This window comes from Phocoena sinus, chromosome 4 (assembly GCF_008692025.1).
Source record: "Phocoena sinus isolate mPhoSin1 chromosome 4, mPhoSin1.pri, whole genome shotgun sequence".
NCBI lineage: Eukaryota > Metazoa > Chordata > Mammalia > Artiodactyla > Phocoenidae > Phocoena > Phocoena sinus.
Window position 1 is genome coordinate 132389004 of NC_045766.1, and position 14049 is coordinate 132403052.

At 44.9% G+C, this 14049-nt stretch overlaps 1 protein-coding gene across 3 annotated transcripts in view; it reads right to left on the bottom strand.

Annotated features, from left to right (window-relative positions):
• TIAM1 (TIAM Rac1 associated GEF 1) overlaps positions 1-14049 on the bottom strand; it is a 206308-nt gene that overhangs the window by 124895 nt on the left and 67364 nt on the right. For all 3 annotated transcript variants that reach the window (XM_032631281.1, XM_032631279.1, XM_032631280.1), the window contains exon 3: positions 9421-10397. In XM_032631281.1, coding sequence (XP_032487172.1) covers positions 9421-10386 — 966 coding nt within the window. In that variant the 5' untranslated portion in view covers positions 10387-10397. The remainder of the gene's footprint in view (positions 1-9420; positions 10398-14049) is intronic.

Sequence of the window (14049 nt, forward strand, 5' to 3'; positions counted from 1 at the left end):
TGTGGAGCACAGGCTCCGGACGCGCAGGCTCAGCGGCCATGGCTCACGGGACCAGCCGCTCCGCGGCACGTGGGATCCTCCCGGACCGGGGCACGAACCCGCGTCCCCCGCATCGGCAGGCGGACTCTCAACCACTGCGCCACCAGGGAAGCCCCCATTTTGAATTTTTGATCCCGAAGTTTGTAAACTGTACCTCTTGACCTCCCACTCTTAGCCTCTTTACCATGTGTCCCAGCTCCCTTTGAGACATTTCTAAAACCCTGTTTCTATTTCCTTCCTCTTTCCTTCCTAAGGCAAAATCTCCATGCCCTATAAAGTTTCCAGCACTCAGTCCCATCCTCTCTAATGATTCACAACGGAGTGACTCAAAATTTCTCTCAGTTATAACTGCTGGAGTTCTTACCGCTGCCCAGAAGAGTCTCAGAAGTAAGTTGGCAAATGCTTGAAATGTTGCCTCAGGTAGCTCCAGATTGGAGACAGCTCTATGTCTAAGTCAGTGAATCATCTTCTCTCCTTTCATCTGTTTTTCTATGTGCATGTCTCAAACCCTGTCGTCACCCTTCCCCTCCTCAGGACCTCAGGATATATCACATCCCTAGTCCCTTTTCTTCTTTTCCTAGTGCCACATCCCTGGTTCAGCCACAGACTCTCTGTTCTAACTACCTTCCGCCCGTCAATCCATCCTGCGTGCCATGGCTGGGTAAGTCTCCCAGGAGCAAGGTGAGGGCTCCCAAGGCTGTCCATCCAGGCCCTCCACCAACGTCCAGCCTTAGCACTGGACCTTTGGATGCACCCAGCCACCAGTGAAACTGAAGAACTCATGCCGGTGTATGCTCCCAACTTTTCTTGCGTCCAGGAATTCCAGGAATACTGATCCTTCAAGGTTCAGCTCAAAGTCCCACTTCCCACAGCTGGAAGCCTTCTCTTTCCCTCCTCCAATCCCCGTGCAGCTTCTCTGCAGCATCCCACCCCCGCCCAACTCTGCTCCAGCCGCGTTGGCCTCTTTGTTCTTCCTCAAAGGTGCAGGGCACACTCCCACCTTCCAAATCAATGGCCAATTCCCATCTCCCTTCCAAATCCCTACCCAAGTCTGCCCATCCCGAGGGGCGGGGCCCGACCCAACCACCTGATCCGGAATTGCCACGCATTCCCCACTGCCTGGTCTTCGTCACCTTGCTCTCTTTTCCCCATAGCATGCCATTTACTTGTTATGCTGACTGTTTGCTGCAGACACACCTCCACTTCACCCCGACTAACTTCCTGAGCTCAGGGATCTCTTCTTGATGCATCCCAAGCACCAAGAATAGTGTCTGGCATGGCGTAGGCACTTCCAAAAAAAACCCACAAACACTGTTGAACAATTTAACTGCTGTTCATCTTCCACCCTCTTCTCCAACCAAGAAAAGCGTTTCTCACGGAACACATTTTAGTTTGATTTAATGGTCTAGTCATTTCCAGGCTCAACTCACGCTCAACTCCAGTTGAAGTCACAACTGAGCCCCAACTGGAAAGCTTGACTTCCACATCTTCCAGCCATCCGCGTTTAGTACGTCTTTTATGGAGACAACCAGAGCTCACTTACATGTTTTTTCTTTCATCTTTTTAAAAGGAGAGAAAGTGAGAAAGACATATTGGGCTGTTTTATGGCCCAAACTAGATATTCTGTCAACAGGAAGTTCAAAGCACACTGGGCCCCAACACAGAGAGAAAAGCTGGTGGGCGTTTCCTAAGTTCTGCCCTGCGGATCCGTGGAGACACTCCCAGGGCTGCACAGCAGGCTGGCTGGGAGGCCTCCAAGCTCCCGGTCCCAGCCCTTTAGCCTCCTCAGTTATGCTGGGAAACCAGCAAGGGCACGTTACTGTGGGACACGACTTACACTGAGGGACACAGAGGCTCCTCTCCTCGCGGACTAAACTAAGAATGTGATTTTCAAAGGCTTGGGCCTCCCCAACCTATATTAGCATAAATAAACAGCTCTCCAAGTGAGGACCAGGGGTCCTTAAATAATTTCAGGGGATCCCTAAGGTCCTGCCTTTACCAACTATCTGTTCGAAGCCAGGCTTTCCTCATACAGTCCAACCAAAACAGCATGTCGCAAGGGAGTGAATGCAGAAGCAGATATGAGACTCTAGTGTCTTCTGATAAGCCAGAAATTGTACAGATTTGCAAAAATACAAAACAATGCCCTTCTTCTGGCTTTTTTTTTTTTAATTTCAGAAAATAAAATTTAAAAAATAAAGTTATTTATGTGAACATGTAATGGTTTATTGCTGCTATTTTAAGACGAATTAACAAGGTTTTTTTTACATTTCTGTTTCAATTTCTAATGTGATAAATATTTATAGATATAACCCACATGGACAGAAGCCCTTTGGAGTCTGTAACACTTTTTAAGAGTATAAAGGAGTCTGAGAACTGCTGATACAAGCCATGTCTCAGCTACCTTCTCACCCTCCCACTCCTCAAAAGAAGATCTTGGCAAAGAAGAGGGATATTCTTGTTGAAATGGATGGGCTGTTTTCCAAAATAAATACCTCATTGCTTAACTTACGTGGCAGAAAAAGAAAAATCAAAAGGAAGGCAAAAAAGAAGCATCAAACAGGAGCCGCGAAAGAAGAGAGGTTTTTTTAAATGGATTTTATATGAAAATATTTTGTTTCACGAAGAATTAACCTAAGGGTCTTCAAATGTATGGGTACCAAGGGGGAAGGGAGTGGGGTGGGAGGAATTGGGATTGATACATATACACTATTGATACTATGTATAAAATAGACAACTGAGGGGAACACACACATACACACTATTGATACTATGTATAAAATAGACAACTGAGGGGAACACACATAACATCCCCTCCCTTTTGGATTTCCCTCCGGTTTAGGACACCACAGTGCATTAAGTGGAGTTAATGCACTTAACGCACTGTTTTGTCCTAAACGGATGGGAAATCCAAAAGGGAGGGGATGTTACGTATGTGTATGGTTGGTTCATTTTGCTGTGCAGTAGAAGCTAACACAACATTGTAAAGCAGCTATACTCCAATAAAAATTAATTAAAAGAATTAACCTGAGGTTCTTAACCAGAAGCTTCTCGATGGACCTTGGAGGACCCGTGGATCCCCTGAAATGATATGCAAAAGGGTGGTCTCTTGTGTTGATCCCAAAAGATCCAAATTTTTCATCTGATTCGCAAAGGAATCTGTGACCAAAGGTTAGGAATCTCTGGATGCTGATGTCACTTCTCAGCTCAGGGAACATATTTATTATCCCTGAACCATTTAAACTAAGTGTAAAACAAAACAAAATTTTAAAAATCAACACAACTTTTATAGGAACTCAAGATCTTCTTCTGATTGTGCTGCACCCTTTATCTTGCTGAAATCACCAATCCTATTAACTTGTTTATCCAAGCAAGAAAGTCATCAGGGATAGAGCCTTCTGAAGTCATCTTTGGCATTTCTCCAAAAAAGACATACAGATGGCCAACAGGCACATGAAAAGATGCTCAACATCGCTAATTATTAGAGAAATGCAAATCAAAACTGCGATGAGGTATATCACCTCACACCGGTCAGAATGGCCATCATTAAAATGTCTACAAGTAACGAACGCCGGAGAGGGTGTGGCGAAAAGGGAACGCTAATACACAGTTGGTGGGAATGTAAGTTGGTGCAGCCACTGTGGAAAACAGTATGAACGTTCCTCAAAAAACTAAAAATAGAGCTACCATATGATCCAGCAATCCCCCTCCTGGGCGTATATATGCAGACAAAACTATAATTCAAAAAGATACACGCACCCCTATGTTCACAGCAGCACTATTCACAATAGCCAAGACAGGGAAACAACCTAAATGTCCATTGACAGATGAATGGATAAAGAAGATGTGGTGCGTATATACGGTGGAATACTACTCAGCCATAAATAATAATAATAATGCCATTTGCAGCAACACAGATGGAACTAGAGATTATCATACTAAGTGAAGTAAGTCAAAGACAATACCATACGATATCACTTACATGTGGAATCTAAAATATGACACAAATGAACTTACCTACGAAACAGAAATAGACTCAGACGTAGAGAACAGACTTGTTGCCGAGGGGAAGGTGGCGGGGAGATGGAGTGGGAGGTTGGGATTAGCAGATGCAAATTATTATACATAGAATGAATAAATAACAAGGTCCTACTGTATAGCACAGGGAACTATATTCGATATCCTGTGATACACCGTAATGGAAAAGAACATGAAAAAGAATGTATATGTATGTATAACTGAATCAGTTTGCTGTAAAGTAGAAGTTAACACAACATTGTAAATCAACTATACTTCAATTAAAAAAAATACAAATAAAAAATAAAGTCGCCTTTGGTCATCTCTCTCAGGGACTGCTGATTCGGGCCACGGTAGTGGACAGTTACTATTTTCTTTTCAGCCCACCACCCTGTTTGGCTTCCGTACCAGAACTGGGGGGTTTTGATGTTAAAATCTGAGGGCACGTGAGCTGAAACCTGTTTGAACATGGGGAGGCAGTGTGGTGTGGGTTCGCTTCTGAAGAAAGGACCCTGGTCTGTGGGTCAGAAGACCTGGACTTCAATCCAGTCGTGAGACCCTGTCACCTAATCTCCTTAGGTTGACTTCCTCCCCTGAAAAGTGATGGGAGAGTTGGCAACTCGCAATCAGGCTGAAATGAACCCCCACAGAGGTGCTCAGGGGCCAGGAGCTCTGTCTTCTGTCAGTCCCACTCCATATACCACGGCGGGAAGAGGGTGTCAGAAGCTGGACCAGCACACAAACCTTAGCACCAGCGCCACGTCCCCGCGAGGAGCTGTGGGGGGGCCCCCCTGCTCCCTCCCAAGGTGGCGGCCCCCTGAGACATCCTCAGCACAGCTGTTCACATTCTTTCATCTCCCAAGTGGATGAATGAAGCCCTCCTCAGGCGTTATGCAGGACAGCTCCAAGCCAAAGCTTCCCTTTCAAGCACAGAACCTGGCTCAAGGACACTCCATCGAATGGCAGTTTCCTTGCTCCCCCTCACCCGCTGATAGTCTTAGAAACACAGGAGAGCTGAACTCTACACAATTAAACAAAACTTTACCATCATAACCCATAACCATTATTTACGGAGCATCTAATACATGCAAGATATTGTGCCAGGAGTTTTACATTCATTCCCGTGTGGAACCCTCATTCAAGAGGCACTGAGATCCTTCTAGGTTACATAGGTAACAGGGTTCAAACTCACAAGCTCAGACCTGCTGGACTCCAGAACCTCTTCTTTGCCTGACACCAGGCTGCCCCTTCCTCTGTCCGTTAACCATGGGAACACTGAGAGTAAAGTTCAGGCCAAAATACCAATGAGGCATTCATTGAATCAAGGGGCAAGCTACTCGGGATTTTACAGAAGTCAGTACAAATAAACCCTGCTTTCAGTACTCTGGGTAAATCCTCCCAACAAATGAGTAGCAGACTGACTGACAAGATAAAACTTTTATGCAGGAGGTACACGACACATACTCAAGTATACTGAATTGGACAAATATAATTTCTCAGCACTTAGTGTGTGGCAGACACATTTTTTGATCATTTTCAAATAAAAAGATGTTGTTCATGTTAGTTCAGATAAAACATATTGTCTCTCAGGCTCAGAGGCCATGATCTTGGCGAAATGCCTGCCAGGAGCTCTTTTCTGGGGAGTAAAACTGCTGACAGGACTATTACAGATTCAACCACATCACCAGGGCAGATGAGGAGGCCTTAATATCTACGATCCAAACTTGCTGGAGAGGGCCCCTGGGTCAGAAACTTTTACCAACAAAAAAAAAAGAAAAAAAGAATTCTTTTCAAGGAAGCCTCCACACCCACTGCCTCTTAAAATACACTGTTTGGAACATAGTGGGTTCTCAAGAAATTGTGCTGGATGTGAACACAACAAACTTAGACTAGGAAGTGTGGGTGGAGGGACAGTGTTGTGAATAATTCTGGGGTTTGTTTCAAGTCATTAAAGATCTTCACTCAACACGTAAAGTCGATACAAAAATAAGACTTCCGTTCACTTTATACACTCTGCAAAAGGCTTCCATGCATGGAATCCCACTTGGTTCTCCTAATGGCCCTGTCAGAGGCTGGTGTCACTCACCCTGGTCAGAGAAGGAGCCAGTGGTGGAGTGACTTGCCCAAGGTCACCGTTTAGTAAGGAGTGAGCCGGGATACAAATGTACTTCTTAGGATTCCTAGTCCCGTTGCACTTTGCGTTACATTAAGCTACCACAGTGCTTTATGAGACACCACACTGAGATGGTCTCATTTTCACATATTAACAACGTTAGAAGGCGACAAGCCAAAGAATGGAAATGTCGTACAACAATTACACATGAGAACTTTCAGTGATACCACCTCTGCCCCTCTTCTGGGGGTGGCCATGACTCAAAGGCTCACAGCCCCATCAGTGGGGAGTGGGGGGAAGCAGAGGTCCAACTGTCCCCCAGTGTTGGAGACCTGGAGATAGGGAGCCAGAATACCACCTGGCACCCCGTCAAATCTTACACAGAATGTGCGCTAACTTAGCATTGTTCCAGGTAAAAGTGACAGTCAGAGGTGAGGTTCCTTTTAACTGCTGAGGGCCAGGAGACCATTTCTTCCAATCAGGTCTGCAATGCCAATCTGGCAACGTCTTCAGGACAGAGCCTGCAGTGCCTTTCAGGTGACCCTTTAATAGGGCACCTATCTCACCTGCGTCCCAACCTGTCAAGTTGCCAGTGTAGGAAGAGCCCGGCCAGGGTAGGCAGGGGGACCACAGCGGGGTAATTCAGTCGTTTCTATCATCATAATCTTGCTTCAGAAGAGAAATGGATAAAAATTCAAGGAGTGCACCTAGAGGCAACATTCACACTCACCTTCTCAAACCTCAGAATCAGCCTTTTTAATAATTTTGTTTCTAACACAAAGTTTGATATAAACACAAAACTACCTTGAGTCCTCAATTCATACAACACTAATAATAATGAAAATTACATCAACTTACAGATTGTCCCTTATGGGTAGCTTCTAAAGTACCAAGCGCTGGCCTTCACATTCCATTTTCTCAGAAACTTTATTATTATTCCCATTTGACAGATGAAGAAATTAAGGCTTCCAGAGACTTAAAAATTGTGCCCAGGGCTTCCCTGGTGGCGCAGTGGTTGAGAATCTGCCTGCCAATGCAGGGGACACGGGTTTGAGCCCTGGTCTGGGAAGATCCCACATGCCGCGGAGCAACTGGGCCCGTGCACCACAACTACTGAGCCTGCGCGTCTGGAGCCTGTGCTCCGCAACAAGAGAGGCCGCGGTAGTGAGAGGCCCGCGCACCGCGATGAAGAGTGGCCCCCGCTCGCCACAACTAGAGAAAGCCCTCGCACAGAGACGAAGACCCAACACAGCCATACATAAATTAATTAATTAAAAAAAAATTGTGCCCAAAGTTCCTCAGGTAAGAAGACGTGGAGCCAGGATATCTGGCTTGGACACCATCGGCAAAACTTGTCCTTCAGTGGATGAATGGGGGCTGTGGGGGGAGTGTTATATACATACAGTGGAATATTATTCAGCCTTAAAAAGGAAGGCGCTTGTGACACAGGGTACAACGTGTGAACCTTGAGGATATCAGCCTAAATGAAATAAGCCTGTCACAAAAAGACAAATACTACGTGATTCCACTCTTACAAGGTCTCTAGAGCCAAATTCACTGAGACAGAAAGTAGAACGGTGGTTGCCAGGGGCTGGGGAAAGGGGGAAACAGAGAACTATTGTTTAATGGGGACAGAATTTCAGTTCTACAAAATGAAAAGAGTTCTGAAGATGAAGGGTACACAACAGTATGAATGTACTTAATACCCCTCAACCATACACTTAAAAATGCCAAGATGGTAAATGTCATGTGTACTTTTACCACAGTTTAAAATATCTTTTAAAAAAGAAGAGGAAAAGGTCAAACACAGACTCCTTTAACCTATATCAACCCAGAGGAATATATAGTAAATTTCAATTATTCTAATATAGAAATCTACAGTGGTACAAAAAAGAAAAAACTGTATCCCCAGACGACTTGTATATGGGGATTTAAAATTCCAAAATAAAATTAGAGACCTGAGATTGTGAATACTTAAAAACAAAACAAAACAAAAAAACTTGCTCTTGGGCAGGAACACAGACAATCTAGTGCCAATTTCCTTTGCCCTCCTCCCCAGGTTCCCCACCATCCCATCTGCCCATTATATTTAGACACCCTTCCCAAGAGAATTGAGCCTCAAAATAACCCTTGAATAACTCTGACTTGCACTGAAGCAAGACCGGAAGGTGAACACCACGCACTGCTGGCCAGGTCAGAGCACACCTGCCGTTTTCCAGCTGACCTCAGTGGTATTCGCTGGACACCCTGGCGGCCAATACACCTTTCAAGGCAAATGGGCCCAATCTGGATTCCGGATCTGAAGCACCACCTTGCAAACTACCAACCCATCCTCAACACAAGCTAGGACTCCCAGAACTCCACCACAGGGAACTGCAGGACCAGAAACCAGAAGAGGAAGGAGGCATGCAGGACTACTTGATACGTTATTATCTCCACGTTAATTACCATTACTAACGAAGGTAACGGGTCTTCCTTTCATAAGTAAGATATGTTTTAAGTCTTTGAAAAATGTTTTCACACCCACTCTTTCATGCCCTGGACCCCGAAGCAGGTGAGTCGAGCATCTTTACCCCACTGTTCGGAAGAGCAACTAGAAGTCAGGGTTTGTCCAAGGTCAAAGACTAGTTGGCTGCAGCGTAGAACTGGAACCCACCCATGTCATTCCTTCCGCAACACCTCCCTCCAGAGAGAGGGCTGGCCAGCCTTGCAAGGAACAGGAAATTGAAATGGCTCCTGGTAAGGCAGTCAGCCTGCCAACCTCTGAGAGAAGCTGACAAATGACCAGAGCCCGCCCTGAATCAAAAACACCTCCTCCAGCGAGCGGCCGACTAACCTCTTCCCACCTGTGGCGCTGAAGAAATAAGTTCCCAGAGTCCACGCCCCACCATCCCCATCTGTCCACGGATAGAACCACGTTAGGAAGGAAGCTCGGAAGGAGCGAGATGCCGTTGAAGAGCTGAGTTGGAGAGGCAGCTTCCCAATGTGAACTTATCAGCTTTATTCCCACTCTCATCACATTCCCGACACACATCTACGCTTACTCCTTAATCCCCACCCCTTCACCACAGAACTGCAAGAGGGCGAAGCAGAAGAGCGCTGCATCTCCAGAGAAACGGCATCGGCTGCAGCACCCACCAGGCAAACACGGTAAAACCCGGCTAAAAGATGGGAATCGTGTAAGAGCAAACTCATGCACTTAAAGCCATGCATCATTTCCAAAATATTGACACAGATTCCAGTCACTTTACCTGAGTTGTTTTTGCTCTTCTGCCTTGCATGCTGTTGTTATGGCTCATTTGTGGGTTGGTGGCACCTTCAGAAAGACAGTGAGATTTCCTACAGGGAAGTGTGTTATAATTACTGTACGGAAGAGCCTCTTCGGCAGCAGCCGGTGGCATCTTATGGTTCCCAAGATCAGGAATATCAGACACCAAATTCCGACAGTAGCCTGCAAATTTGCCCCTCCGCCCCCCGTCTGCCGTCACCCCGGAGGTTTTCTGGGGAGCATACAAATCCCCCAGTGAATTGGCACGTTGACAGGTACTGAGCTGCCGCGGACTCGCCGGGGCTTCCATCCCCCGAGTCTCCTCGCAATCTTTCTCTTCGGCAGAACCCAAGATCTCTTCGTTGCTTGTTAAATGTTCTTGGCTCAGATCAGAGAGTGAGAATTCCAGGCTGTCTTCCCGCCAGATGTCTGCAGATTTGGAGCGTTTCTTCTTAAAGCTCGCCGTCTCCGTGAAAGTGGGCCCATCGGATGTATAGGGATGCTGCCTCCTGCCTCCCTCCGCCAAGTACGTAGCGTCATCCCCGTAAAGCCTGCTCTCCTCCGAGTCTGGCATGCTCTGCACAGAGGCTGCTGCGAGGACAATGCTGCTGCCTACACTGGGACTGACAGAAGAATCCGTGTAAGACACGGGTCTCAAGCCCATATCCACTCGGTCCACCCAAATGGGGCTCCCGAAGTCCTCCAGGGTGCCTTCTTGGGAGAAGGGCTCCAAGCCATTTTCAGCCAGGGACTGGGGGATACTGGGAGTGCTGCTGGATCGGGTGGTCACTTCGGAGGTCCTGTGGATCACCTTCCCCGAGGAGGCGTGCCTGGTCCGCCGCACCTTGTGCGACAGGCGCAGGGAGCGCGACGTGTGTTTGCGCCCCAGGCTTGCATGCTTTTCTCCATAAAACTCATGCACTACATTTTGACTTTCTGCGTTTCCCATGGTTTTATGGTCTGTAGCAAAGAAAAAAAAAAAGGAGGGGATCATTGAGTCATCCAATGGGTATAGGCAGTTAACAGGAAGAGTTCAGCACACAGGGACAGCAGCCAGCTTGGCAGATAACAGCACGCCTATATGCACCTGGCAGGTACTTGGACTTTTACGTGGTAGCAGGTGAGAACTAACATCATGTACTGAGATTACTCCTGCGGAGATATGAAATAAGAACATAAATAAGATCATTAGAGAATTACACTTGTTCATTGAGCTGGCAACCGTTGTCTTCTTCTACTTAAACTCTACAGGTGTATATTTAAAGCTCTATGCCTATCCATAAACTAAAAACTCTGAAAAGTACAAACCAAGGTGTCTGCCAAATGAGTAACTTTCTGTTTGAAATTACACATTTCAAAAAACCAAGCAAAACTCAGAGGTGCATTGGATAACCTCCCTCTCTCCCAAAGGTTTTGTTTCATTCTGACTCCATCTACACTTCAAAATCAATCAAAAATGGAAAAGCTCAAGATGTAAGTCCAATCAACTCTTCCTGAGAAATCGAAGTCAAGAAGGAAAAGGTTTTTAGCTTAATTCCACAGCATTCTGAAAACCCTGATCGGGAGGTTCGGGTAGGGGCTGTGACATGGGATAGGGAGAGGGAGATGGGCAAAATGAAATAGGAACCCCACTCTCTGCTTAGCAGCTAAACTAATGGGTTTATTTCTGGGAGCAAATCCAACCTGAGAGCATCAATCTGGTACAGAGTGCCCTGCAAACAGAAATTCACATGATGAAATCACTAAATATCATTCAGCCTTTTGGGGCTACCCAGGTTAATTCAACTCCTTCCTTAACATTTTTCCAGTCTCTCTCATTGGTCTGAGGACTGTTACCCAGAGTGGAAAATAGAAAAATCCTCAAAGTTCAACATGTGTGACTCTATAATTAGCCTTATTCTCCTTGCTCAGCAACGAGGTTTCTCTAGACTAGTTAAGTGGTATACACTTAAGATACACACATGAAAATGGCCAGAAAGGAAAGAAGAAAAACAGAGTAGCTGGGCACATCCCTGAGCTGATTCTTCCAATCATCTACATAGTCGTTCATTCAGAAAATATATACTGAGCACCTACCACATTCTAGAAGCCAGAGATACAGCAGACAACAAAAGACACACATTCCCCATGCTCATGAAACTTACATTCTAGCCAGGGAAGGGATACAATAAACAAAAAAGTGAAAGGTACCAGAGGAAAACAGGAACAAATTTATTGTAACCATTACAGTTTGAAACACCCTGAAACATAATATACATTCACATTGATCCAGAACCACTCTATAATCCCACTGTTCAGTCTCAAAGGTTGCTTAAACTCCTATAAGCACATCTTCACTGAAATGAAATTTGTGGCAACAGGAAGGAAAAAACCTCCTCCATTGAATCTTCCGAAGAGTTCAGAGGTAATTCTTACAGACACCAGATGTGAAGCTACTCCCATACTGGAATATTCCCTACCAGGTCACACGTCGTATGATTCTGAGAGCGAAGTTTCCAAGAAAGAGAATCTTCCTTTTACTAGTAGCAAGCATACTTCAAAGCAATAAGTTCACGCCTCCCTGGCTGACGTCTTTAAGAAGCCAAGAAAAAACACAGAAACTCAACTTGGTGTAGGGAAAATGAAAAGATGCACTGTCCATGCATAACTTGTGTTATCTACATTCCTAAGAATATCATGTACTACATTTTTGCAAGTAAAATAAATAAGCATCTAAAGTAACGCTAAAGGCCATGACCAATTTCTCAGGGTTCTTGATTTCTTTTCTTAAGCGTACATTAAGATCTCTGGATGTGTCTATGTATCTATATGTTTTGCCAGTGAGTAATTAAAAGCTTAGAATAGGCGTTGGCCACAGTCCCATTTTAAGAATCACATAGATTTAAAGTTAAAAGAAGGAAAGAATGATGGTGATAGAAACTGAGGTATAGAAAGGCAAAACTGTCACCTCAAATGTGCTAGGAGGTACCCTCCTCTACTGTATACATCAAAAGTTTGCAAATATAAATTCACAGGCATATTCTCAACAACAAATTTCTGGTTAGGCTTGTTTCTGCCAACAGAAAACTAATCAAGTTAAAAGCCTCAGGAGAGGTTTCCTAAAGGAAATGGCCCCAACCTTCAAGAATTACAGCACTCCCTGCATTGCTCTGACGGGTCTGTTATATTAATAGCATTTTTAGTAGCAAGATTCTTTTCAGCCAGCCAAGGTAGGAAAGAAGCCATTTTTATCTTTAGAACTAGAGTTTAGAGATGAATGCCAAATCTCTTAAATCCTACCGAGAAGAAATTCTCAGGGGATGATCTAAGCAGAGTCAGCAGGAAGTCTGAAGCAACTCAACTTAGCAGAAAAATGTTTCTAGGGACTGCTGAAACACCCCTTCATTTAAAAGCTTTTCCTGAAAGGTCAGTGAGAACCACGAAGGCCCACGTGGGGGACCCTGAAATAACATAAGCATGAAAAATTAAAATTGCTTATTGCATACAACAAACACAATCTCCTTTTTCAGGGGCAACCCCCATCCCACGGGCAACCCCCAGAACATGGGTGAATTGAAAATCCTAACCCTTTTCACACACAAATGTAAAATGCCAGCTACTTTCAGCATCTTCATTTCTTCCTGCTCTCTCCTACTTAACCCTTATCATTTATTTTTATTACAAACAAAAACCTTGCTTTATATTTTACAGTTGCACAGGCTTTGTTTGTTCCTGTGAGTCTGGAAGCAACTCTGGGCAGAAAGTGGCTTTCACTTTTTCTGTAGCCTCTAGAGAGACTACAAGTGTTCTATGTGTGATGAGTCAATAAATGTTCATGCATTTTAGTAACAAAAGCAAAAAGTAGTGATCAGCACTTTACCAACATAATCATCACACAGTCACTAGGTAAGAGGGGAAAGATTAAGGGGGAGGAGAACAGGTTGAAATGCAAAAACTGGGCTAGAAATAGAAGAGCAGAGCATCAGAATGAAGGTGCTCGATTGCAAGCTGGAAAATGTTACCATTTTTTAACTCATTACACTCGTTACTGATTTCCTTATGTCGAATGTTAGTGGCCCCAAATAGCTTGCACTTTCTGGGGGTAGTTAGTGGGAGGGATATTAAGCAGGAAGTACTGCGCAAGACTGTAACATAGGAACAGTTCTCCGAATTCAAACCTCAAGTCTTACACTTTCTTTCCAATGGTCTAAGATCTGGCTTCCTGGCCTGCCCCAGGGCCTTTGCTCATGCTCCATCCTCTGCCTGCAACCCTCCAGTTTTCAGGAATCTACATCTGGCTCACTCTTTCCAGTTTGTTCCGATCTTGATTCAAATATCACCTTCTCAGAAAGGTCTTTCCTGGCGTCCCTATCAAAAGGACAACCCTCAGAACTCAACATTTCTTATCCCTCTTCTTTGACTTTTTCCCTCTCCTTAGCATTTATCATAATTGTAACAAAAAATGTGTTTCACTTACTTACCTTTTTTTGTTTATTTTTGGAGTATATTTGCTTTACAATGGTGTGTTAGTTTCTGCTGTACAACAAAGTGAATCAGCTATATGTTATATATATATATCCCCTCTTGAGCCTCCCTCCCACCCACCCCCATCCCACCCCTCCAGGTCATCAAA